The 25674-nt window shown below is 34.7% G+C and overlaps 1 protein-coding gene across 1 annotated transcript in view; it reads left to right on the forward strand.

The window, feature by feature from the left end:
- DMD (dystrophin) overlaps nucleotides 1-25674 on the forward strand; it is a gene marked incomplete at both ends in the record, with an annotated part of 1114107 nt that overhangs the window by 337556 nt on the left and 750877 nt on the right. The window contains 4 exons of the mRNA XM_080612996.1: nucleotides 8977-9165; nucleotides 10025-10206; nucleotides 17308-17458; nucleotides 23077-23196. Coding sequence (XP_080469122.1) covers nucleotides 8977-9165; nucleotides 10025-10206; nucleotides 17308-17458; nucleotides 23077-23196 — 642 coding nt within the window. The remainder of the gene's footprint in view (nucleotides 1-8976; nucleotides 9166-10024; nucleotides 10207-17307; nucleotides 17459-23076; nucleotides 23197-25674) is intronic.

Genomic DNA, 25674 nt, shown 5'->3' on the forward strand with positions numbered 1-25674 from the left:
AAAGCACTGTTTCTGAAGACCAGATTAGGAAGCAATGAACTGTTTTGTCTGTATTATAAAAAGCTGTCAGTTTCTTGAAAAGCTCTCATATCTCTGTGTTCTTCAAGTTAATTTAAACTAGCCTGGGAATAATTGTTATATCAGATAAGGATTCAATTTAACCAAGCAGTAAATCTCTGCAGAATCGTAATTTTCCTACTTTCAGGGTATACTTAAATGTTAACAGGTAACTTACAGACACATATGAGACCTAAGAAATAGAAACTAGAACCAGCTGCCAAGAAAAATGGGTCTAACTTGAACGGTAAGTGATGGTACATAAATAAAGCTGGAATAAAGATGGTTTGAAGTAGGTGGCTCAAAAATGTCATATCAGAGGCAGTGATGGAGTGATGGAGTTCAGAATTTGTACATTTTTGTTTTGAGCTGACAGTGACTATCTCCCAAACTGAACTGTGCATTTTATGTAGTACAGCCAAGGGATGGAATTCCTTTTATGGAAGTTTACTTTTAAAAAAGTAAAAAGAATAATAATAAAATCTATGGAAATCACACAAAGAAAATAGGTTTGCCCTCTGTTAAATGGGTATTATTAACCTTGAAGTAGAGAAACAGTAGATTTCAAGTTGCATGGAATATTGTAAATTCAGTGTCTTACAAAGATCTATTATGATAAAGCTTTTAATTACAGAATTGGTATCCTTATATCCTTTAGTGAACTGGGTGAGCCTATTGTAAAAGTAAGTCTGGACTGTGATAATGGAGGCTGTTGCTTTTGTGAACACTGATTTGTTTACTGCAGAAGGTAAAAGGTAGGCAGAGAGAGGGTATCTCAAGGTCTTCCTGAATTGCCTGCAACTCTATGAGTGAGGAGAGAGATGTGCAGTTCAACTGTTGCTACGCGTCTTTTCCCTTCTCTCTTTCCTGCCTTTTGCACAGCTTTACTAACCTATTGTGTATTTCTGTTCTTCCATAGGTCAGCAATCAGCTGAACTCTTTTGTGAAAGGTGTTATGTATAAAGGTGTTGTTGTCTTTGTGCAGGGCATTGCAGAAAGATAATTCCATGACTAAAACAGTTCAGTGATAGTTGAGCACTGTTCAGGAATATTTTTTACCTCAATTACAGAGTTTCACTCTGAGCAAATAGTTGTCCAGAGATGTTCCTGAGGTCTGAGTGTGTTATGTGAGATGAAGCTCAATGAAGCATTGAGCACTTGGCTACAACTGTGTCTTTAATTGTGTTAATATACTTTGAACTAAATTATTATATAGGACCCTGAGAAATCAGGCCGTATACACCATGAATCAGTCACCTTGAATTATTGGACATTTTGTCTTGTAATTTCAGCGTATGTAAAATAGAGGGAATATGTGAATGCTGCTCAAGTTTTTGGACTAATGAAGAAGGGAGGAATCACCAAAAAACAACACAAATGGTAAAAATAAGGTTTAGAGTTTAATGAGACAAGGATTTAAGTTTGTACACTGAACAATAATAGTAAAATACATATTAAATAGATCCTTGTTGCTTCCCATTCTGTACACTAAATGAGATTTTTGTCTTTCATTACTTTTTTGGTCATGGATATTGTTGTCTTTGTGTTCCTTCATAATCTTTTATATAACTTTTTCCTCATGGTCTTTTCTGGGACACTGAGCCAAAAGCTCAGCACAATTTTCTGCTAGCAGAGAATATTATTTCTGTACATCAATGCATTTGTTAACTGGTATCCCTTTATTCCAACCATTAATTACGATCAAATATATGGATTAGACCTCTTTTTGATTTTTGCTGCTTTTTTATAGAAGTTCATCACTCAGCTTTAGCGAATAGTTCTCTCCAAGGACTATTTCAGCACAGAGAAAATATTTTTTCTTTCAAATTACTATTTATTTTCCCTTCATTTGGATTCTGAATACGCAGATGTGGATGGCTGCTGTCGCCAGCATTATTATTTCATGAACCTTCAGTTATCTCCCTGAACAGGTTAATGTTAATACTACTGAATTTCATTTATTTGGGGAACATGATAATGAAGTGGTAGCTCTAGTGAGTATCATATCATGGACCATATTTCTCCCTTAATTAAGCAAAACTCTTGAGTTGATTTGCTGATGTGTTGAGTTGGTGATGTGTTTGCAATGGTAATTATGGTAAGACTTCTTATAGAGACTGCTGGGAGGCTGAAGCATGTGACCTTTCTTAATTCTTTTTTAATTAAGCTGTAATTCCCCTAGCCAAGACACGACTTAGAAAAGTTTCAGACAGTAGCTATTGACTGAATTGTAAGCAAAAAGAGGATGTTGTTCTGTTGCATTTGTGAATTTTATAATCAACAGCTTTATTGGCTATCAAGAACAAGACTATAAAACTGCTTTACATGTAGAAATTCTGAAGAGCAAGGAATTCTTTTCAGACTTTCCACTAGCAAAATTTAGTCAACTTCCCTGCAGGTGGTTGACTGCTGTTTGTTGTGCTCTGCAATAGAGGATTATTACTTTTGGCCAAAGGTGGTAGAATAGATGTTAGTCTGCCTTTTTTCCTTTACCCATAAAATATTTATGGGTAAAGGAAAAAAGGCATAAATATATCTATATTTAATATCTATTTACATATAAAATATAGTGGAAGTGTAATGTTATAATAGAATTAGTACTTGGAATTACATTTTTAACTGATAACTGCAAGGAGAGAGAACAAAGCTTTGTATGAGACATAGAATGGTTTGGGTTACTGAAAATTTATCCTAGGGTGAAAATTTCACCTTTTCTGTATGTGAAGGGTACTCGTATGTGATACGTAGAGAAAAAATAACCACAGTCTACTGCATGACATGACAGCACCTGAAATATATGTCCCATTAAAATGTGCCTTGTTCCTGGATCAGAAAAGCAAGTGTTGAAAAATGGTGCAAAGACAAGGCATTTCAATAGGAAGAAATAATAATTTTGTTGTAAGTATATGGTGAAAAGTAATTTCAGTCACAGTCAGCTGATTTACACATTGACATCAGGTAACATTACTGTTTGGAGCCATGATTCTTAATTGCTGGAATAGGATGTGCCTTCCTTTGAGAGGCAAGTACTGTATGTCTTGTGAGCAGTAATACTTCAAACAGCAATACATTTTATAGTCAGAACAAGACCCTCAATGTAATTAAACACTTAAATACACATGGGCTGAAAAATTTCCCTAGAGTTAATGAAACCAGTATGTTTTGATATGTTTTCTGGAAAAAAGAGTCAAGCAGCTACTAACCAAAACATGTTTTGGTATTTTTTCAAAGTACAGGCATGCTGATGAAAACAAGCTAAGTAAAAAATCTTTCTGTGAACCACTGACTTCCTTGACCATGTATGTAGAATGAAACAGTTTTTAAATTCTTAGAAAATCTGATCATTCCACATAGCTGGCAGCCTTTGTTCCTGTCTCTTAAGACTGTCCTACCTGTCCTTGCAGTTCCCAGTCTTTAGTCTCTTTCACAACCCAGTTGGTTCCATTTTTTCACTTACTTTCAGTTGACATAAGCCAACTTCTACACTCCAGGTCCGAAGGTGCAAAATTTTCAGATTTCTTTTAATACCAATGATTTTTTTTTTTCAGTCTTCATTTGTACTGATTGGACCTCATACAGTATTTGAAAAGATTAATTTTCTTTTACCCCTTTCTTGTCAATAGTTTCAACATTTTCTTTCCTTTGTAATGTACTTTCATCCATACTGCCTGGATCTGGCTTTTTTTTCTCTCAACATGCACATTGCCTAAGGTCTAATGATTTTTAATGAACTAATAATCTACTGCATCTCACAACTGCAGTTGCAAGGACAGGTCAGTTCATCCAGGTGGAAATATCTGCAGTACAAATGGAACCACTGATAAATTCTGGTACTAAAAATCTATGTTGTCTCAACTGAGCAAGCAAAACCTGCAATTTTTCAGATTTATGTTAAGGCTGAACCTGGGTGGATTTCTGTGTGAGTAGCTAAAAGACCCCATCTTTCTTATCCAAGATGTTTTCATTCACAAAGGAAGCTTTGAAATACTTAATAAAATTAAAATGCCAGCCTCATTTAGAAGAAGGAAATAGTTAACATTGTAATTACAGTCTGAACAATATATTTTCATAGTTTTATTACAAGAAGTTACTAACTATGCTGTCTGAAATTATCTGTTATGAAAACATAGTCCTGACTATTGCAAATAACATTTTAGCATTTAGCATTTTAACAGGTATAATTTAGCAATTTTAAAGACACATAAAATGTGATTTTATAATGAGAAACTTGAACTGAAAGAATAAGCAGTGATATCAGTCTTACCTGATAGGAGGTGTAGTTAGAGGGTGAATAATGTGTGCTGCTTTCTGAGGCTGTAGTCGTACAAAGGGAACTTTCAAAATGAGAAAACTACTCTGGACTTACATTTGCCTTTACTAAAAAAAAAAAAAAAAAAAAAAAATGTTTCTTTAAAATTTTACATCTTTTGAGTTTTAAAACATTAAATTTCTAGAGTGAGATTCTGCATCTTTTTCCAGTGAGACAGGCAGTTTCTGAAAGAAGAAAATACATAAATAAGAGTGTTGGAATAATCCCTAAATCTTTACCACAAAACTGTTTTCTAAAACTGCCCAACTAATTTTTAAAACTCAGAAGCAGTCTATATGAAAATAAAAACATTCTTGGAGAATTTAATAACATATGCAATCCTTCTTCTCCATTTAGGAACTTAATGCAATAGTAGGTGAGGAACACTTCTTCCCCTCACTTTCTTACCCTGAAGGAGCTCATGGTTTAGACTCTGTGAATTAATTCATATAGCTGCCAGGCATAGCTCTTTTTTCCAGGCTTCTGAAGGTTTGAAGCTTTTTATTTTCTTTCTTTATACTTCAAATTTAAGCTTAAGAGTCCTTGGAGGCTTCCAGCTCCCACACCCCAGGCCCCTCACTCCAGCAGAAGATGAAGTGTGTAAAAATTCAAATTCACATCTTTTCATCTAGATACAATTCTTCAATGTGCAGCAGCAAAGAAAAACAGATATTCTCGAGGACAACATATGGATCCAGAGCACTTTTTTTCTACTGTGTCAGTCCATAATAACAACCAGGACTATTTTCCATGCAAAAATGGCTGTCCATTTCTCAAAATATTCTGTGAGCTGACAGGTTTACAGATTCCTAGCTAGATGCGATGCAGTCTTCATCAAACATCTGAATTTTACATGTAATTTTTACCCTTAACATTTGTATCATTATACATGCATTGCTTTTCAGTAGATTATGCTCTGTAACTGTTTTGCTTTGACTGCACCCTATCAGCTTTGAGATTTGTAATCATAAAAAGCTGTTCCTAATAATATTGTTTGATTCAAGAAACTGCATGCATATTTAAGCGGGTTTTTTCCTAAGTATAGCCTTCCTAGCAATATATGGCTATAAGAATTTAACTTCATCATGTCCTAATTGCTTTCCATTCTCTTAAAAATTATGGTTAGAAATAGCCATCACAACTTATATTAATAACTCTGTGTTTTTATCTCAATGTAGTATGTGCAATACCTTAAGATTCTATATTTTCTCATTACTTTAGGAATTCTGAAAAAGCTTCATATAAATTCAGAAATCAGAAAAATCACAGGAGGTGTTGTGGGGCTTTTTTTGTTATTTGATTGCTTCGTTGTTTTTTGTGTTTGGTTTTGGGCTTTTTTATTTTTGCTTAATTTTTGCTTTTTGTTGTTTGGTTTTTTTTTTTTTTTTTGTGTTGTTTTTGTGTGTGTGGTTTGTTTGTTTATTTGTTTTTTACGTAAACATATTTGCCTACCACTATAATTTATAAAATTCAGAGCTTTCATTGTTTTTTGTGTTATGTGGATTATTTCAGTGTGGATTATTCTTGGTGCTGTAGGATCTGTATATTTAAATTTGGTTTATATTATGAGGTGAATAATCCTTATGTCAATGAATATTACTTTAAGACACTTTTTTGTTTACTTTTGCCTTTTAATACAACGTGTGTAGCATAGGCATTAGGTTAGTAGTTGCCCACTTCCAAATGTGAATATTTATCTTAGTGTTTGATGTTCCATGTACAACTGAGCCAACACTGAATTTCTGCTGATCTCAGTAGCTGCTTTTCATTCCATATGCAGGATGAGGAATGATGAATAGTTATCTTTCAGAGAGCTAACAGCACTGACAGAATTAGTGAGGATGGAGTATAATAGTGGATTTTAAAATATATGTATTTTCACAAGTAGAAACAAACTGTGACTTTAAGGCACATTTTTTTATATTTGTAGACTTTTTACAGTATGATTATTCTCTGCTTAAGTAGATTCAGATCAAGGTTGCCATTGCTCTACTCTGGCTTGTTAATGAGAATATGCTGAAAGATGCAGAAGGAAATTTACCACAATTTTGAAAGTGTATAACTACAGCTTGATTTTATCAATGAAATCAGTGAGGATGAACTGGTTTAATTCATTTGATGATCCCATGGGTCCCTGCCTATGTCACTGTCAAATCTGAATGCAAATATTCTGCATGCTCAATGCACTCCAGAATAACAAGATACTGATTATTCTCTATGTTTTATTTTTTCTTTTCCCTAAAATGCATGGGAAAAGAGAAGGCATAATGATCTAGTGACTTTATTATGCCTCAGGAGTTGAGAATTATTGAATTGCACTATCCATAAAAGAGTGTTTTCTTCTTTTTCTTTAATTTTAAGCACAGCTGATACCATTCTTCAGCTTCATTGATCTCAACTCTGTGCTGGCAATAAAGCTCTAAGATTTGAGAGAAAGTAGAAAAGTTCTTGGTCCCTCTCTCTACTAAATATAAGGATTACTGACACCATTCTTCAAAGTCCTTTGGTTATACTTCCTTTAGCCCCTTTCTGATTTCCTTATGTCAGAAAATTGACATTTTTTGAATGCGAAAATACTTTGGAATACCTGCCAAGAAACTTTCTGTTTCCATTTATGTTAGTGTTTTGTTTTCTCTACACTTTTTCATGAGTTACTATAATGGATCAGTAGTTAGTCTGCACCATTTTGACAATGAAGATCATGAGTCCAAGATTTTTCCCCACAATTGTGTAGAATGTTTGTATAGCATGAGAGAAAGGGAAAATTTTCTGGTCAACATAACAAGGGAAAATTATACCCAGTATTCATTCCTCAGAAAATTATTTTTTAGTTGGTGCTTGGTTGAACACTTGGTATACATGAGACAATAGTCTGTATCGGATCTAGAGAAGGAAGGATTTTAAGATGGAGAATTTTCAAACAAATAGATGACAGAGGTCAGCATAGATCTTTGGAATCATTATATCCTTAGTCTTGCTCACCTGTTATACCATCTTGGTTTTTCCTCCAGTGTATCAGATGTGGATATATTCCATGCAGTATTCATATAGACGGGAAAAAAATAATCATTACCTATGCAAAAGTAATTATAAAGTTATCCCTTTCCATAGTAGACTGTATGCTATAAAATACTATCTTTCTGCAGAAATGTGATGCGGTTGGGTGTAATTTCTTACTGCATTTTATACTAAAAATTTGGAGTTGCACACAACTGAAACATTGATTTGTGGAGCAGGAATATATGTTGAACATTTTCCATGCTTCATTGTTATATTTATTTAAGATAGTACTTTCTTTAAACAAAACAAAACAAAAAAAGAATCAAGTTCATCAGATTTCCAAGCCTTTTTTGATGCTGAATTAGTTACTCAACTTTGTTTTTCCTGCATAAGTAGTGATATAACTGGTGTTTTAGCTAGCCTAACACAGTATCACAAAGGGATTCATGTAGACTGCCTGTGGTTATTAGACATATGCAATTCAGAATGAATTTCTTATTGTGAAGATTGAAAATTTCATTTTAAGTGATCACATTGCATCCATTACACTTCCTGGTTTTGAATCTGATGATAAATTCGGACTTTCTGTCCTAAAATAAAATGAAAGGCTTTTGAAGCTCCTTTGATATTTTTACTGTTACAAGTATGTCATTAGAGACAATTTTTGCTAACAATAAAAACGTGAAGTGCGTAAGTATATTTTTATGTAAAGATGGGGGTTTTTTTTAACTGATTTGCTAGCAAAGTATGTAAATTTCTTCCGAACATTTTGAAAAAATTGTGGGATTATATCCCATAAATAGCAAGCTTGTATTTCTTGCTTCTGTTTTTTCGTCATCTTTACTATTATACTTGTCATATTTGTTGGTTTCTCTTGACTTGAAGCAAGAGAAGTGTGAATTCTGTGCTTTTAAGAGTCACCAGACTTCTAAAGAATGAATATAAGGGTGGCCTTTGTGGTAAAGAGAAATCAACAGTAATGCATTTTTGTTTGCTTTTACGAAGTTATGAATTTGCTTGATATTTCTGAGCTTTTTCAACTTTCTAAAATGGTTTTCACAAAATGGGTGTCTATGAATTGCTTGAGTCTGGCATTGCATGTGGTGCAAAGAGTTGGGGTTTTTGTTGCATTTTGTTTTCCGTAGGTTCTCTGCTATGACAGCGTGCAACTTGCTGCTTTTTTTGATGGTATAATTTTACTAGCTGCTATGGGAAATAAATTTCTCTCTCATTTCCAAGAGAAAATACTTAAATAAGAAGCAGTAAACTAGAAATGAAAAATCAGGGTATTTAATGAAAAACATATAACAGCACTCTATAGGTGTCATTTAAATATTGTCACTATTCAGAATACTTGGTAGGAATTTTGAATTCTAGCATAAAATATATAATTTAATATGAGATATTTTTATTTCCCTCAATCTTAAATTATCTTAGTCAACTGTCTGATTTTATACTAATAATTACTTCCACATATTAGCCATCTGATGTCTTTTTATTTTATAAAAAGTTGGGGTTTTATACAGCACAATGACATTTTCTTTATTCCTCTGTAGAATTTTCTGAGAAAACGTTATCTGTATTACTCTTAAAATGTTGGCTTTGATTAGTTTTTAGAAACTGTTGAAGAGAAGACATACAGCACCGTGCGGATGGGATCTGAAATGGATCTTGAAAACTACCAAACTGCTTTAGAGGAAGTACTCACATGGCTTCTCTCTGCTGAAGATGCATTACAAGCACAAGGAGACATATCCAATGATGTAGAAGTTGTTAAAGAACAATTTCACACCCATGAGGTATATGTTTATACCAATCCTTCAGTAGTCATTTTTCTGCTTGTATCCCATGATAAGGTCAAAAACACAACCCGAAGATACTTCTAGTTCATTTTATTTCTTTTCCTTGGTTTGTTCTTTTGTTTTGTTTTTGTGCTGTGGGGTTTTTGGTTGGTTTTTTTTTTTTTTTTGGTCGGTTTGTTGTTGGTTTGTGGGTTTGTTTTTTCTGTTTGTGTTTTTTTGGGTTTGGTTTGGTTTTTTTCCTCTGTGTGTGTAATTTAGATTTGGAGTATTTGAAGGTAGTACTGGAGACTGTTGCCTTGGAATCACAGAATCATTTAGGTTGGAAAAGACCTTTAAGATCATCAAGTCCAACTGTAAACCTAATGCTTCCAATTCCACTGCTAAACCATGTCACTAAGCACCACATCTACATGTCTTTTAAATGGCTCCACGAATGGTGACTCCACCACTTCTCTGAGCAGCCTTTTCCAACACTTAACAACCCTTTCAGTGAAAACTTTTTTCCTCATACCCATTCTAAACCTTTCCTGGTGCAACTTCAGGATGTTTACTCTTGTCCTGTCACTTGTTACTATATGACACCCACCTCACTATAACCTTTTTTCAGGTAGTTGTAGAAAGTGATAAGGTCACTCCTCAGCCTTCTCTTCTCCAGACTAAAGAACTTTCTTCTCTATGCAGAATGTGAAAATGTTTATTTCTGTTTTGTTCTATGAAGTTTGGAGAGGGGATGAAAAAATAAAAAGCGAAGTTGAAAATCATGTTTGCAAAGTGGTGGATATTTCTCCAAAATTTGTTCTTTCCTTCCAAAGAAGCAAACTTAAAACTAGATTTTATGGGTTTTTTTTATTGTCAGGGTTTTATGATGGAGTTAACAGCTCACCAAGGACGCGTTGGCAATGTTTTGCAAGTTGGAAGTCAACTTTTAACAATTGGAAAACTTTCAGATGATGAAGAGAATGAAATCCAAGAACAAATGAATCTACTTAATTCTCGATGGGAAAGTCTTAGGGTAGCAAGTATGGAAAAACAAAGCAAGTAAGTAATATGTTGGGTAAAATAATATACATGCTGAACTTGATTAACAGTTGGGATTTTCTTTCACTTCACTGTGAACCAAAGTCAATCTCAGATCTTTTTTTTTATCCTGAAATTTTCTGTGGAGTGACTTTGAAGCTTACATGTTTTTTCGAGACTGGAAGCCACACAAATCAGCAGTTAATAACAACGTGACTCTAGTATACTTTAACTCAAACTTATATAACCTACCTCACCTTTTTTGATTATTTCAACAAATAGCACACAATATGTAGCTACAAAGGAAAGAATCTTTACTGAGATACAAAAGTAAAAGGAAAGCAAATCTGAAGGACCTGTAAAACTTGAGCCCATAAAAATAATAAGTGGGAGCTTAGCTTTCTAGGAAATATTGTGGTGATTTTCTCTGAGAAAAAATTACACCTTTCAAAATAGGGGAAGTCCTATAGCTTAAAGTAGAAATACAAGTAAAAGTAGAAAAGTAATTACTAATTAGTCATTTTAGTCTTTGAAGCTTTTTTATGATTTCTATGTCTTATTTTGAAATTTGGATTTACATAGTGCTATCTAGTGTAAGGAACTCCATAAAGGTAAAAGCTTGTGATTGTGTTACAGTGGAGTAATTTATTTTGCAGGATGCAGAGCGGTTAAACCAGGGAAGTTAGTGAAGGTGCACTTTTTGTGAGTTACATTCCTTATCTTAGTAAAATGTCAGTTACTTACCTGATATTTCACATTTCTCTTTTTCACCCCATCTTCTTTTTTCATTTTATGTGGATACTTCTAATTCCTGTCTGAGATAGACAGGTATATATATGTATATATATGTATACATACACATACATGCATATACACTCCCTTTCGAATTCCCTTTGCTTTTGTTTCCTCTGTGCTGTAAAGTGTTGTACCTTTTGTTGTATTTTCTATTACCATGTCATGAGGAATTTTGTGCACCTGCTGGCCTTTCTCTAAAGGAGACCAATGGTGAAGTTTACTGACCATCATAATAAGTTATATCCAGTTGAAATTTTTTAAATTAATTGAATTTCACTACGAGCATCTTTATAGCCAAGCAGTATTAATTCCTGAAAAATATAGCTGTTCGCTACAATAAAATCAAATTGATGCATTGGCAAACAACCTGAATCTGAGATCCTTGGTGGCTTTTTAGGGACTTTGAACTAGGTAGACTTCAATAAAATCTTTCTACTGAAGTCTTAATTTTTCTCACAGAAAATCCCAATGAGCATGCACTGAGAAACTCTTCTGTCTGTTCCTTCAGTACAGCTGGAGAGTGAGCGAACTCCTTTTGTGAACGTGATCTTAATAAAAGCTGAATTTCTCTAGTAGTTTGACCATGGTCTAGCCCAGCGTCTTGACAGTAACCTAACAAGAAAAAAGAATGATCTCCTGAACCAGCATCTTCCCATCTCCCTTTGCTGTTCATGGAGAACAAATATTGGCCTGCATGGGCCCATTGCTCGGAAGACCAAATATTAGGCTAATATTCTGACCTAATACTGCATGTCTTATGTTATAAAATTCTCCACAGAACTTTTCTGTTCTCAGATTACTTTCAGCTGAGGTAACTTCCTGAAATGGAAGCAGTTTTGCATATTTAGTAACGTGCTGTTGGTTTTTCTTTTCTTTTCCTTCTATTCGTTTATCAGTATCGTCTTGGACCTGTTAGCATCCATGGTATCCTTTGGCAGTGAATTCCGTAGGCCTCTTGCCTGTTATGAGTGCTATTTTTTTGAGGAACAGCTTATTTTTCTTTGTTTGTCACTGGTAGCTGAAGTGATTCCTTCTAGTTACTGTTTTGGAAGTGAAGGTCAATAGTGTGTTTGTTTCCTTACTCTCTCCATAAATATATCTTCAGTTATTTGTCTTGGTCTTCTCAGAGCTTTTTTCCAGTTCTACCTTATGTTTTTGGTTAAGGGGACCAGAATTGCCCACAGTATTGAAAAGCAAACCATGATTTTCAAAAATATGCATAATATAGCTCTCATTGTTGGTTTGGGTTTGGTTTGTTTTTTTTTTTTTTTTTTTGTTTTGTTTTGTTTTGTTTTTGTGTTTTTTTTTTTTTTTTGTTTTTTTTTGTTTTTGTTTTTTTTTTTGTTGTTGTTTTTTTTTTTTTGAGGGGGGAGGGTTGAGTTTGTGGTGGTTTTTTTTCCATATGTTCCTAGTAATTCCAAGCATTTGTTTTATTTTCAGCTTGATACTGAGTGTTGAGATATTTTCTTTATTCTATCTTTCTTTGACAGTCTATAAAATTGTTGATGGGTTTCTATTTTTCTATTTGCCATACTAATTTTCACTTAAATCAACAACGTGCAAATAGCAACCTCACTTCTATGAGTGGTGCTGTGTCTACTTTGTCCTTTGATGCCACTTGTTAAACTTCTGTCGTAGATGCAGCTATAGGTCATTTCCTCAGGAACTGAATTGTCTAGTATCTTCTAAAGTATATCATATATGGGTAATATGAAATCAGTGAAAGAAATGAAGTGTTAACGGCTTCACAGAGAATGTTGTGTTACTATTAAATTTCTAAAAAAATTCTGTGATAAATTCACTTAACTTTATGGGTTAGGGCAAGAGAAAATGTCTCAATAGTTAGATATGGCTAATTTTGACCTATTGAGCAACAACCCCATCTGGAAGATTATGAACAACTTTCATATCACAATGTAATATATTTCTGGGTTGTTATACAGGATTTAAACTCTTAGGAATCTATCTTCTATTTCAGTTTAAAGCATAATCTTCCAAGCTTATTGCTGTAATCTAGTTTTTAAGGCAACAGTGATATGTTTACCCAGAGATGGATTTTGTGAAGATGAGAACATCTATCCTCTTTTGTAATGGTAATAGGAAGTGTAACAAAAAGTAGAATATTTTACAGCAGAGAGAAAACAAAGGCAAGCAATCAACAAAGAGAGGAGAAAGAGATGATTAGGGATACTGTAAAAGTGAAAGGGTGATATGAAAAGTGATTTAGGGGTTCGAAATATCAGCACAGAGGAAACAAAAGCAAGCAATCAACAAAGAGAGGAGAAAGAGATAATGATAAGGAATACTGTAAAAGTGAAAGGGTGATATGAAAAGTGATTTAGAGGGTCAAAATGTCAGAGTGTTTGGAACACAGCAATGCCTTTGTGTAAAAGCAGCCCAAATTGGATTTCCCATGTATTCACTATGTATTGAGTCTTCCGGCAAGCAATGCATTAGCATGCGGAACAAAAACAGCCTGATTTTTTTTTTTTCTTACTCCTGCCCTTCCCTAAATAGGATGCTCTATAGTAAAGCGTCTCAGAGTGATAAATGTACCACCAGAGAGAAAACTTAATACAGTTTCTCACTTTATGGAGAATTCCACAACTATTAAAGCACATTGAATTCAGTAATAAATCATTTTGTATTTGAAATTTATGAGTGCCATACCATAAACAAAGATTATTATAATCTCCTGAGGTATATAAATAAGTACTAAAACCTCTATCAAATGTTTATAGAAGTAATTTGAAAACCAGGATGTACCTGGAGAATGGGAAGAAACATTCTTTTGTTTAAGAATCAACAATGTGATTGTTTCTGCAATTCTTTCATTTTCAAGTTTATGCTGCTTGCTTCAGAATAACATAAATATTCTGTATATAAGTATTTTGTTATATCTTAGTTTTCTAAAATCAAATTCTCTTTACTTTATCAGGTTTTCTTCCCCATTTATTTCATTTATTGCTAAAAAGATATCTCTAGGTTGAAGCATTGTATTTACTATTTATAATAACTTGGTTTAGAAGATCAAGAAAGACAATAAATACACACCTGAAAATTAGGAAAGACTGGCTTAGATCTGAGATAAGTAATCCTTTGTGAGCCATGGGTTATGGTAAAGCAGGGTATCAGCTTCCTGTATTCTATTCATGAAGAGAAAGATTAGAGTGGAAAAGACACTAGATGTATCTTCTGGTCATTTTGGTCAATAATTATCACACTATTTCCAGTAGAAAAAACTGAAATAATGGATCACGAAGGTCCATGACACATTTCTTGCCACTACCACCCCTCTTTCAAGAGACTCTGGTTTGGCTCATCTTCCTGTGGTCACTACTAAGACTTGATTGTTTCTGTTTCAGAAGTCCCCAGTAATTTTTTAAATCTATTCAGATGCAAGTGATAATTCTGAGATAAATGATAGTGTTGTTGGGTGCCCTAAGGAAAAAAAAGTACAAACAGCTCTTTTTTTTTTTTTTTTTTTTTTATTCTTTTTTTTATTTTTTCTGGTAACAACTAAGTTTTTATTATTAAAATACCCAAGTTGTGGGAATTTTTGAATGCTTTGTTTTTACACCCCTGTTTTAAAACTATCTCGTTCAATCTTGTTGCCTGCTACTTTTCGGGTGCTTGAAGTTTATATGTTTGTGTTATCTAGTTAAAATCTTGTTTCCTAAATAAAAAAAATAAATCCTTACTTAACACAGATTTAAGAATAGTAAATTTATAATTCATATACACATGATAAAGTTTATTTTGAGAAACTCTTTCATCTAGTATCTTGTTCTTTTTAAAGCAAAGGTCATTTCAGGGGTAGAAAGACAATGCCAGAGTGGTGGATGTTCAGTTAGATTTAGTGCTGGAATACTGTGAGCTAATTGAGTCCTAGAATCTGCCATTCCAGGGGTTCTTCCCAGGCACAGGACTTTGCTTTTGTCCTTGTTGAATATTGCAAAGTTCCTCCTGGCCTGTCCCTCCAGCCTCTCTAGGTCGTTCTAAATGGCAGCTCTGCCCTAGAGTGTAAAATGTGCCAGTATATGCAGAGGATTCAGAGTATTTTGCATTCCTAAATTTATAGGTGATCCAAGGATTGCGTACAAACTGAGTAATAGTATCTAACAATGGAGTATGAGTTAGCTGAGATACATTCAACAAAAGCATCAAATAGCACTGGAAACAGCAATTCCTTTTTTACAATATGTTACTGCTATTGTATGCAGTACTAATTTTTAAGTGTATATAAATATGAACTAATAATTATATAAATATTTAATCAGAGACCAAATGTTTGGCTCATTTTGAGAGGATTCAAAACTGGAAGGGATATTATTTTGTCTGTTTTTTCCGAAAAAAACATAGGAAATAAATTACAATCAACGAGAGAAGTTGACATCTGGGTTGGGGGCAGTCCCAAATACAAATACAGGCTGGGCAGAAGTTGGATTGAGAGCAGCCCTGAGGAGAAGGACTTGGGGATGTTGGCTGACGAAAAGCTCAACATGAGCCAGAGGTGTGTGCTTGTAGCCCAGAAAGCCAACTGTATTGTGGGCTGCATCAAAAGGAGCGTGGCCAGCGGGTCAGGGTACGTGGTTCTGCCCCTTTACTCTGCTCTTGTGAGACCCCAGCTGCAGTACTGCCTTCAGTTCTGGGGCCCCCAACAGAACATGGACCTGATTGAGTGAGTCCATAGTGTCATAGAACAAATCATAGAATGGTTACGCTTGGGAAGGATCTTAAGATCACCTTGTTCCAATTTGCCATGGGCAAGGACACCTCACACTAGACCATGTTGCCCAAAGCTCTGTCCAACCTGGCCTTGAATGCTGCCAGGGATGGAGCATTTGTCACTTCTTTGGACAGCCTGTGCCAATGCCTCAACCACCATAGGAAGTCCATGAAGATAATCAGAAGGCTGGAACAACAATCCTATGAAGACAGACTGAGAGAGTTGGGCTTATTCAGCTAGGAGAAAAGAAAGCTGAGGGAAGACTTCATGACAGTCTTTCATTACCTAGTGGGGGCCTAAAAGAAATACAGAGAGGGACTTTTTACAAGGACATGTAATGACAGGACAAGTAGGATTGGCTTTAAACTGAAGGAGGGTTCAGATTAAACATGAGGAGAAAATTATTCACTCTGAGGCCCTGGAACAGATTGCCCCAAGAAGTTGGGGCTGGCATCCCTAGCAGGGTTCAAGGCCAGGTTGGACAGGGCTTTGACCAACGAGGGTGTCCCTGCCCACGGCAGGGGGGTTGGAACTGGATGATCTTTAAGGTGCCTTCACTCCCCATTTTATGATTCTGTGAAATGACAATGGCAAAAATTGGGCAATTCTAGGTGCTGTTGATCACAGAAAGACAACATTTACAATAGCTTTCTAATTTGGGCTATATTTTCAAAAAGCCAGCAGGATGCCAACTGATAAATGGGTGCAATTAGAGTAGGAATTTGATACCTTTCTTACACAGCAGTTTTCTCCAGTTGAAAGTTAAACTCAGATTTTCAAATCTCCAAGTTGACTTCTGAAAGTAGTTAACTAAGTTTTTGCTGCAAGAGTTCTTCTAGAGATGTAAGTAATGCACTAAAATGTACAATGGTTTCACCAAGCTCAGTGTGACTGAGGACAGTGACTTTGCTCTGTCAAATCTAAGTAAAGGTAAAAATTGTGTTATATGAAAGATGGGTAATACAAATAACTGCTTGTAGTTCCACTGCTCAGCAATAGTTTGCACTTTACTTTGAAAACACTCTTGATAAGATGAAGATTTTGTTTAGGAAAGTTTTGAGAATTTCTAAAGATGGCAAGTGTAAGTGAAGGATTTGTAATGGATTTCTAGGCAGATCATTTTGGAGCTATCTGAATAGTTTGTTTAGGCCAAACTGAGGTATTTCTTGTTTAATTCCATAAAGTGTTCTCCATTTAATAACTGAAAAATCATCAATCTCTTCTGTTTAATATCCTAAATTTTAGGAAGTCTGGTCAGTACAGCTGTCTGAGCACTTTTGAAAGTACTTGTGGTAAACAATACAAGCTTTAAGAAGCCAGATAGTAGAAATAGCTGTAATAGAAATACAACTGGAGGCTAAAACTTTAACAGACAGTATATTACATGCAATACTCAGGTTCTAAAAAAAAAAAAGTTTCAAAGCATTTTGCCTAATTTAAAACAAGTTTCATCTAGTTAACTATTTGAAAGTATATTTTTTAAATTCTGGTTTGAGATGTAGCTTTATGAAAATCAGTTAAAAGTATAAAGAACAGATATTTCTACCTGTTGTTTTCTTTCATATATAAATTGAAAAGAGTATTTCTCTGTTTTCCAGTTTACATAAAATTCTAATGGATCTGCAAAATCAGCAGCTAGCCCAGTTAGCTGAGTGGTTGACAAAAACAGAAGAAAGGACTAAGAAGATCGATTTGGAGCCCTTAGGTCCGGATCTAGAAGACCTAAAACGTCAAGTAGAAGAACATAAGGTATGCTATGGTATGCTTCTAAAAGCATAAAAACCAAGTTGAGTGTTTGACATTTTTAAAGTTCTACTTTTGCCATTAGAACATAGAAAATTAATATGGAGTCTTGGTTTAATATTGATTTTTTCATGCAATTAACAAGGTAGTGTAGAGTTATTTTATCACAACTCTGACTTTTATCCTTATATGAAAGAATAAATTCCTTTTTAAATATAAACAATACACTGGAATATGTGAGACAACTATAACATCCTTTCATGACACAGTACAGTAAGAATATGTCAGGTTTTTTAATACCCGAGTTTTACTCTTTTTGCATGTTGCATGTTTGTTACTTGCAAGCTGTAGTAGCAATGATGCAGTAGTTATAATTAAAACTGCATGATCTTGTTAGGACTCATGTGACTCTGAACATTTAACTGTACAGCGCTGTAAAATAAATTCCAGTTTCTATCTGCAGAAAATATGTTTTAGTAATGTATTTAATTAATGAAAACTAAAAAACTAATAAATGAAGTGTAAGAGAGAATTTGGCCAAACTTCTTCCATATTCCATGAAGGCAATTCTTTAATTGAAATAATTAAAAATTAAAATGAGAGAGACTGTGTAATTTATGTAACAGCTTTGTTTCATTTACTGGATTAAATTGTCTGGCTTCATATTAATTTAAATTTTTTAATATCTTATCTTTATATATGTATCCATATATGTTTATATATGTATCCATGACACATGGTGATAATGATAGAGAGGCACAGAAAAGTATAGAACACAGATGATGTGTTGAGGTAATGGAGATTTACTGTTAATGTTTCTACATCAGTGGTTCAAATCAGGTCAGTTCCATAGTATATTGATAGATCTCAACTTTTGATGCTTGACAGCCTGTGTCAGCGCTGCTTCAGGTTCTAGATCATCCTGAAAAACAATTCAAACTGAAACCAGCTTTTATAGGTTGGGGTTTTTTTTAAAAGACTTCAAGAGCTACAAAAGACTGCATGGTCCACTTCTGGGTGAAAGATGATTTTTCTGCATTCTGATTAAGGAGTGCTACTGAAGAAGAATTCAAATTCGCTGCCTACTGCTGCTATTTGTGCTCTCTGTGCTTGCCTTGTGAGGGGACAGTGTATTTCAGTGTGCAGGTTTTGTAGCTACACGTTTATTCTGATGCTAAATTTTATTTTTTAAAAAAGGTACTGCATAATTATGAAATGGCAATTAGAGAAGAAAACCTGAAAGATTTTGAATACATGAGTGCTAAGACTTTAATAACTTTGTTCCTATTCCTATGCATTTTGTATTTGAATAGCAGTTTAAAATGTAATAGCTGTATTTATGCAGTCTCTTTATGCTGTTTTTTTCTAATATTGGTAAAAATGGGTATTTAGCTTGTATTTTAATATTCTGAGTGAAGACATGCAGAAATCTCTCTCTCCCAAATGCTAATTCTTCATTCTTAGTGTGATGGATTAGTGAACACTACGTATTTATGTGTATTACTTATCAAATCCTTTTTCTGTACAAAAGACAATTTAGCTAATAAGGTGGAAAGAAAATGTTTTGGTTTTAACTTCAATTAAAATTCTGTGCATCTGTAGTTTGTTTCATTCATAAGTCAAAGAACAAGATGTTTTCCATTCTTCAAGTATTGTGTGAAAGTTTCAGATAATTTCATCCTATATTGTATGCAGCAAAGCTACTTTCTATAACATGGGAGAAAGCAATGGAATTTTAATAGCACATTATTGCTACATTATTAAACAAGCAAACAAAAAAATCAAAAAACCAACAAGCCCAGTGTTCTTCCTTAGTCTCATATGACTCTGGACATCTCAGAAACAATGTTGTTTAAATTGATGGGAGGAACCAGAATTTAGAAGATATAAGAAACAATGATTGTTTTAAATTAAACAGACTTCAGCAAAGATAATAGGTTTGGTTTATTGTCATCCTGTCTCCCTCTCCTCTTCACCATTATCTTTTTGACTTTCCCTCTCTATCTGTTCGTTAGTAACTAATTTTCTCTCTATTTATTTCCTGTTCTCTGTCCCTCTTTGATTATATATCTGATTTCTTTTATTCTACTTTTTTCTCAGTGGTGTCTGAAAATATTTGTCTTGAGTTCTTGTGACTAGCACTTCAGTTTCTCTTCTGAGTCCTATGAAAAAAAAAAAAAAAAAATCAGTAATGTGTATTGGGAATGACCTCCATCACTGAGACCAGAGAAAGCACACAACGTTCTTTCCATTGTGCTACTTAGTTCAATAGTATAGGAGGTTAATATCTTGATAGCACAGAAATTTTTTTGGGTGGACTGAAATAGAGCTATAAGGAAGGAATTCTAGAAGGTTTTATGTCGTTAGCATGGTACAAGGTTTTGGTAAGAAATCTGGCATAGTCAGTATATTTTATAGGAATAACCAAACATTTCAGTAAAGAACTATTTCTCTTTGTAACAGAATTTTATGTATTTTGTCTCCTGTTGCAAGAATCTTTTCTTTATGTTTTTATAAAGGGAGAAAAGCTGCTTTTCAATAAAAATCTAAGTTTTATTAAGCTAAGCAGAATACTATATTAGAAATTTTATAATTGAGTAAAAATGTGCTTTTAATTGAACTGATTTTATTATTCCACATTATTATTATTATTATTTTATATTTATAGTTAATAGATTTAATAGTTTCACTAAATTTCTAAAAAGGTCTAAGCTGCTTAGATACATCTTCTGGGAGCGTAAGCCTTTTTATTTTTCATGAAGTTAGAAATTATAGAAAATGGTTAGTGTTCAAATTAATTGCAAAGGTGCAATAAGACATTTCCTAAATGTTCAAATATCAAGGTTGGATTTCTCTTTGGGTAGTTGGATGCCCTAGAAAAGGTGAGAGTTTTTTTCACTTTGAAGTAGATTGTTGGAGTCATGTAAGTTGTTATCTGATAGATATGAATTAAAGGAACTGTGGAGTTTTATGAGTTTCTGTTGCTGCTGTGATCATGCATCAACATCTAAACCCATCTTATGTTTGAAGTCACTGCAAGTTTGCTATCTCTAGGAGTTCAGGAGAACGTGCTAGAAACTTCAATTTAAATGATTTGAACAAAGCGTGCTCTAGTCTTGGACTGCCTCTGTAAATTCCTATTTCAACAAGCTCTTCTATACAGACTATTGTCATCAGTGAATTTCATGGTAAAAATAGACACTTGGATTATCAAAAACAACCCTTCAGCTCAGGACAAATTGAATCCATCTAGGGATTAGAATATGACTCAAATTTCTGTTTTCATCAGTTCCCTGTCTTCACACTGTATGCAAGATTCCCACTTCCTAAATGCCTTCCACTCCTGCACTTGCAGAGCATTGCTAACTCTGGTTTTGTTCTGGAGTGTAATCTGTCAGATATCCACTAATCAGGAAATAAAAGTCACCTACTCCCTTACTCTAGGCTCACAGAGCAAATATATTTATTGTCATATGGTTGAACGAGGGGGTTGAACCTGGGGGAAGCAAGCTGTGTTATATTGTCTGATCCATGACTGCTCTCCCTCCTCTTGATCAAGTGTTAGGTCACAAAATCTTGAGAAGTCTGAATTCCAGGGATTGCTCTAACAATTTGGTGTACTTCACAGTCCTTGAGAATTGTTTTATAGTCTACTTCTCTGAAGCAAATGGTAATCATAGGCATGAAAGCCAGAAAAAAAAGAGGATTTTTATTAATAATATTGGCTAAAGGATTATGCCTGAAAATGAAAAACTATCCACATTATATATTTTTTAATTTTCAAATCAAAGTAAGATATTTTGAAAAAGAGGTTTAAAATGCATGACTTAACTTTCAACAAGGGCTTGTTCTTCATACCTTACTTGAAAAAGCAGAAAAAAATATTGATATGGTGAAATTCAAAACAGTCTGTAATACAGTGAATGTTTCCATTATAACAAGGCATATCTTATGATGATATGTTCTGTGATTCTGTGGTTCTGTAATATGTGGTTAGCCGTATAATTTTGCAGACTTTGATTATCATACTATACATGTACTAATCACTAGGACACACTCTGCTGAAGTATTGAGGACAAAGTCCAGGACATTGGTTTCCCACATACTTCCATTGGTTTGAAACTAGTTGTAGACACCTAAAAACTGTTTCAGGCAAGATGTGATTCTGGATGCCTTGGGGTATTTTTCAGGGAAGTGGGATGAGGAGTTCTTTCAAGTTTTATTTAAGAAACAGAACACAGAACCCAGCAATGTAAAACAACGGTTAACTACTGGGAGTTTAAAATTTACATATCGTTGTTAATACACAAATGTAAAGCTGGAGGTAGGTTACAAAAATTATGAAAATAAATTGAATATTGCCTTCTGTGTGGCTTGAGGTTTCTGTACCAATGCTTCCTTATCTCCTCTTTTCATTTTTGTCATCTGTGCTCTTGCTGCATCTCAGCAGAGGAAGGAGCAAATAAGTCTGGCTGCTCAGTTCCTTAGTGCTTGACAGAAGCTGAGCTGGTTTTGGTTTTGTTAACAAACTATAGCGAAATAGGGATTCCATCTTTCATGGCAAGTTAGAAGAACAACAACAACAAAAAATGGTAATAGGTGACACTGAAACCCACCAAGGGGGTGTTACTAAGGTGTTACTGTACCTCAAGTTTTATTTTTGTGATGTATGCAAGTGTACAATGAATATGCCATAAAACATCATCTAAACATGTCTTGGCTTCCCATTGCATTTCTCTGTGAGCTGTGAGGAGGGAGGGAACACTTGATTAGATCTATTACTGGGAAATTGTGGGAGGGTCAGAGATATTTGAAGAATTGTAGAAATCTGGCAAGGTTAGGAGTCCTTTAAATATCAATTTGTGTGCAGATTTGAGAGAAGTTTCTTCACTTTTATCAGTTTACTATTTCTCAGCTACAGATTGTCCTCACTCTTATGCAGCTTGCAGCTGGAACTGAATACCAAAGCTAAAAGAGCAAGAAAGTTTCTCTCAGGCATTCAGAAATCATAAAGTGCCTCTCTCTGCTTCCTGGTTTCTGTTTTAAGTGAAACAAGGGTTCTGAATGTGTTTCCTAATCTTGAGTCATGTCCTGAGTAGTTTCATCCTATTTGATTAAATTATGTAGGAGTGCCAAGCTGAAGATAGTATGCAGTTGTTAAATGACAAACTATGCCATTTTTAATATTTCATATTAAAAAAAAATATTTTAATATGTTCAAATGAAATACAAAAATCTAACCCAGTGCCTATTTAAAATTTGCAGGCTCTTGGTATGTTGATGTATATCCATATGTATCAATATCTGTAATTCAACTGCATCAACTCAACAAATGCTTTCTCAAGCCAAATTTTCAGTCTGAAATATTGTATTAAGGGTTAGGACTCGTGAATGAGTTAACAGTAAGCTATTTTTGTGAAAAGAATAGGAATCTGCCCAATATGCCGATGTTAGCATATATGTGCTAAGGCAACAAAATAAGTTTAAATTAATACTGACAGCAACACAATTTTAAAGTTCCCATAGTTGGTTAGTTATGCAAGTTAATCAGTCAGTAGGACTCCAAAGACACAGGATTTTCTTAATTTGGAACATGTTTTCCAACACATCTGCTTTAACTATAGGCATTTCAAGAAGATTTGGAACAGGAACAAGTCAAGGTGAATTCTCTAACCCATATGGTGGTGGTGGTGGATGAAAACAGCGGAGACAGAGCTACTGCTGCACTGGAAGAACAGCTTCAGGTAATGACTAAATTTCTGTCTCAGAGAAAAAGCTGTCAGAGGCATTAAGTGTTAATAAGTTTGAAGAAGAACTACTAGTAGCATTGGATGTATCTTAGAAGATATTTCTGAGGATTATTTTAAATATTTCTGCAGGACATGACTTTTGCATAGATGGATACATGCATGTATTTTGAAGGAAAAATCAAATATCTGAGAGCAACTTAATTTTGTTTTTTGTTTCCTTCAGTATCAGCCTGTTTTATCTATCCAAGGATAAGTGTTTGTCTTCGATTTCTTAACTGTATTTCATTACTCCTGATAGAAGTAATGTGATTCTCTGTTGTAGTTAAGGATAAGGATATTGCATGTACATCTATAGGATTCAGCAGAGTGTGAATTATTGAGAACAGAGTATTCTTTTGATGGGAAACTTGATACATGTGGTATATTTTGGTTTTACAGTAACATGAAGTGTCGTTATCCAGTGTCGAGTTCCTGAAGACACATTCATTTTAAATAACGCACATACATGTGTCTTTTTATGGAAATGCTGGTCCCACAGAATTGAAATTGGAATTTAAAAAAATAAGCAAAACCAAATAGTAAATGTCTACAAGATCATATTTTTGTAGACAAATAATGGTTATCAAGAAATATTAAGAACATACTGGTTTTTCTAAAGCTCTTTTTTAGGAAAGTCATAATTTCTTTCTCATTAGTTTCTTGTGGAAAGGTTTCCTTAGAAATGAAGAGAATCAATTCAGTCTGTCCTTAGTCTCTTCTGTTTCAGTATATATCATCCTCAGTGTACATGTTTTTTACAATGCTTTATCATTTACAATTCTTATGGCTAGGCTTTCCAGAGTGCTAGAATTGGGAGAAGTTAGCAACAGCATCCTTGGAGTCCAAACCTGTTCTAAATTGCATTTTGACCCAAAGCCTAAGCAATCAACATAAAAACACCTTCGATATATTCTGTTTTATAGATAAAATTACTTGAGTGTCCTTAAAAGAATAACACATTAGAAATACATTCGTGATAAAGCTAGCAGCAAAGATGTCATAAAAATTGCTAAATATTAGCTTTTATTATATGAAAGTTTAGTATTTCACTCACATCTTTAAGAATTTGCTTTTATTGCATTTTTTATATTTCAATGCTTTTGCTGTAACATCTGGATGGAGGTAAGTGAATAATCAGTGTTGAGATATATGGAAAGATACCCCTGTGTTGGTGGTCGTATCTCTGGGGTCACTGCTGAAGAAATATGTTAGTATTAGAACCAAGCTTTCTTCTATGTATTTGTTTCAGAAGGAAAAAAGTACTTTTCTTTCATTTTGCTTCATAACCCAAGTAAACAAAAAGGTTTCTGGTTTTTTGAATCGTTAAAGACCAAGGTTTATCTAAAGAAGCTTTCAATACATTCAGCTGGAAGCACAGACAATATCTGTGTGCTGTCTTGAATCTTGCTAATTTGGGTACCAATACCAGTAAATCAATAATTACTTTGGAATTTAGAGTAGGCTGTAAATGTTTGGCTAAGATGCTAAGCACTGACACTTGAAAAGTAAGTCTCAGTTTACTTTACTGCAGCTTCTTAGTCACTCAGGGATCATGGCAGAACTGTGGTGTACCTGCTCAGTCCAGACTTAACCTTATTGGAAGACTGCTAGAAGGTCTCCCCTGAACCTTCTCTTCTGCAGGCTGAAGCATCCCAGCTCTCTCAGCCTGTCTTCAAAGGAGAGGTGCTCCATGCCCCTGATCATTTTCATGGCCCTCCTCTGGACTCATTCTAACAGCTCCATGTCTTTCTTATGTTGGGGACCCCAGAACTGAATGCAGTACTGCAGGTGAGGTCTCACAAGAGCAGAGTAGAGGAGCAGAATCACCTCCCTTGACTGCTGGTCACACTCCTTTTGATGCAGCCCAGGAGACAGTTGGGCTTTCTGGGCTACAAGCGTAGACCTCCAGCTCATGTTGAACTTTTTGTAAGCCAACACCCCCAACTCCGCCTCCTCAGGGCTGTTCTCAATCCAGCCTCTACCCAGCCTATATTTATCATTGGGATTGCCCTGCCTCAGGTGTAGGGCCCTGTACTTGGCCTTGTTGAAATTCATGAGGTTTACACTGGCCCACTTCTCAAGCGCGTCCAGGTCCCTCTGGATGACATTCCTTCCCTCCAGTGGACAGCAGCATACAGGTTGGTGTTGTCAACAAACTTGCTGAGGGTGCACCAAATCCCACTGTCTATGTTGCTGACAAAGATGTTAAACAGTGCCAGTCCCAACACCAATGTCTGAGGAATGCCACTCATCACTGACCTCTGCTTGGACATTCATATTTTTATGCCCAGGAGAACTAAGTTACCGTAGCCCACCTACTATTCTAGCAAAATGTTACATCTCCTTTTTTTTGGTGTACAGAAAGATAGTTTGGATCTTATTTTATTTTCAATTCGTGTCTGTCGTGGTTTAAGCCCAGCCAGTAACTCAGAA

This window comes from Psittacula echo (genome assembly GCF_963264785.1).
Source record: "Psittacula echo genome assembly, chromosome: 3".
NCBI classification, from domain to species: Eukaryota; Metazoa; Chordata; class Aves; order Psittaciformes; family Psittacidae; genus Psittacula; species Psittacula echo.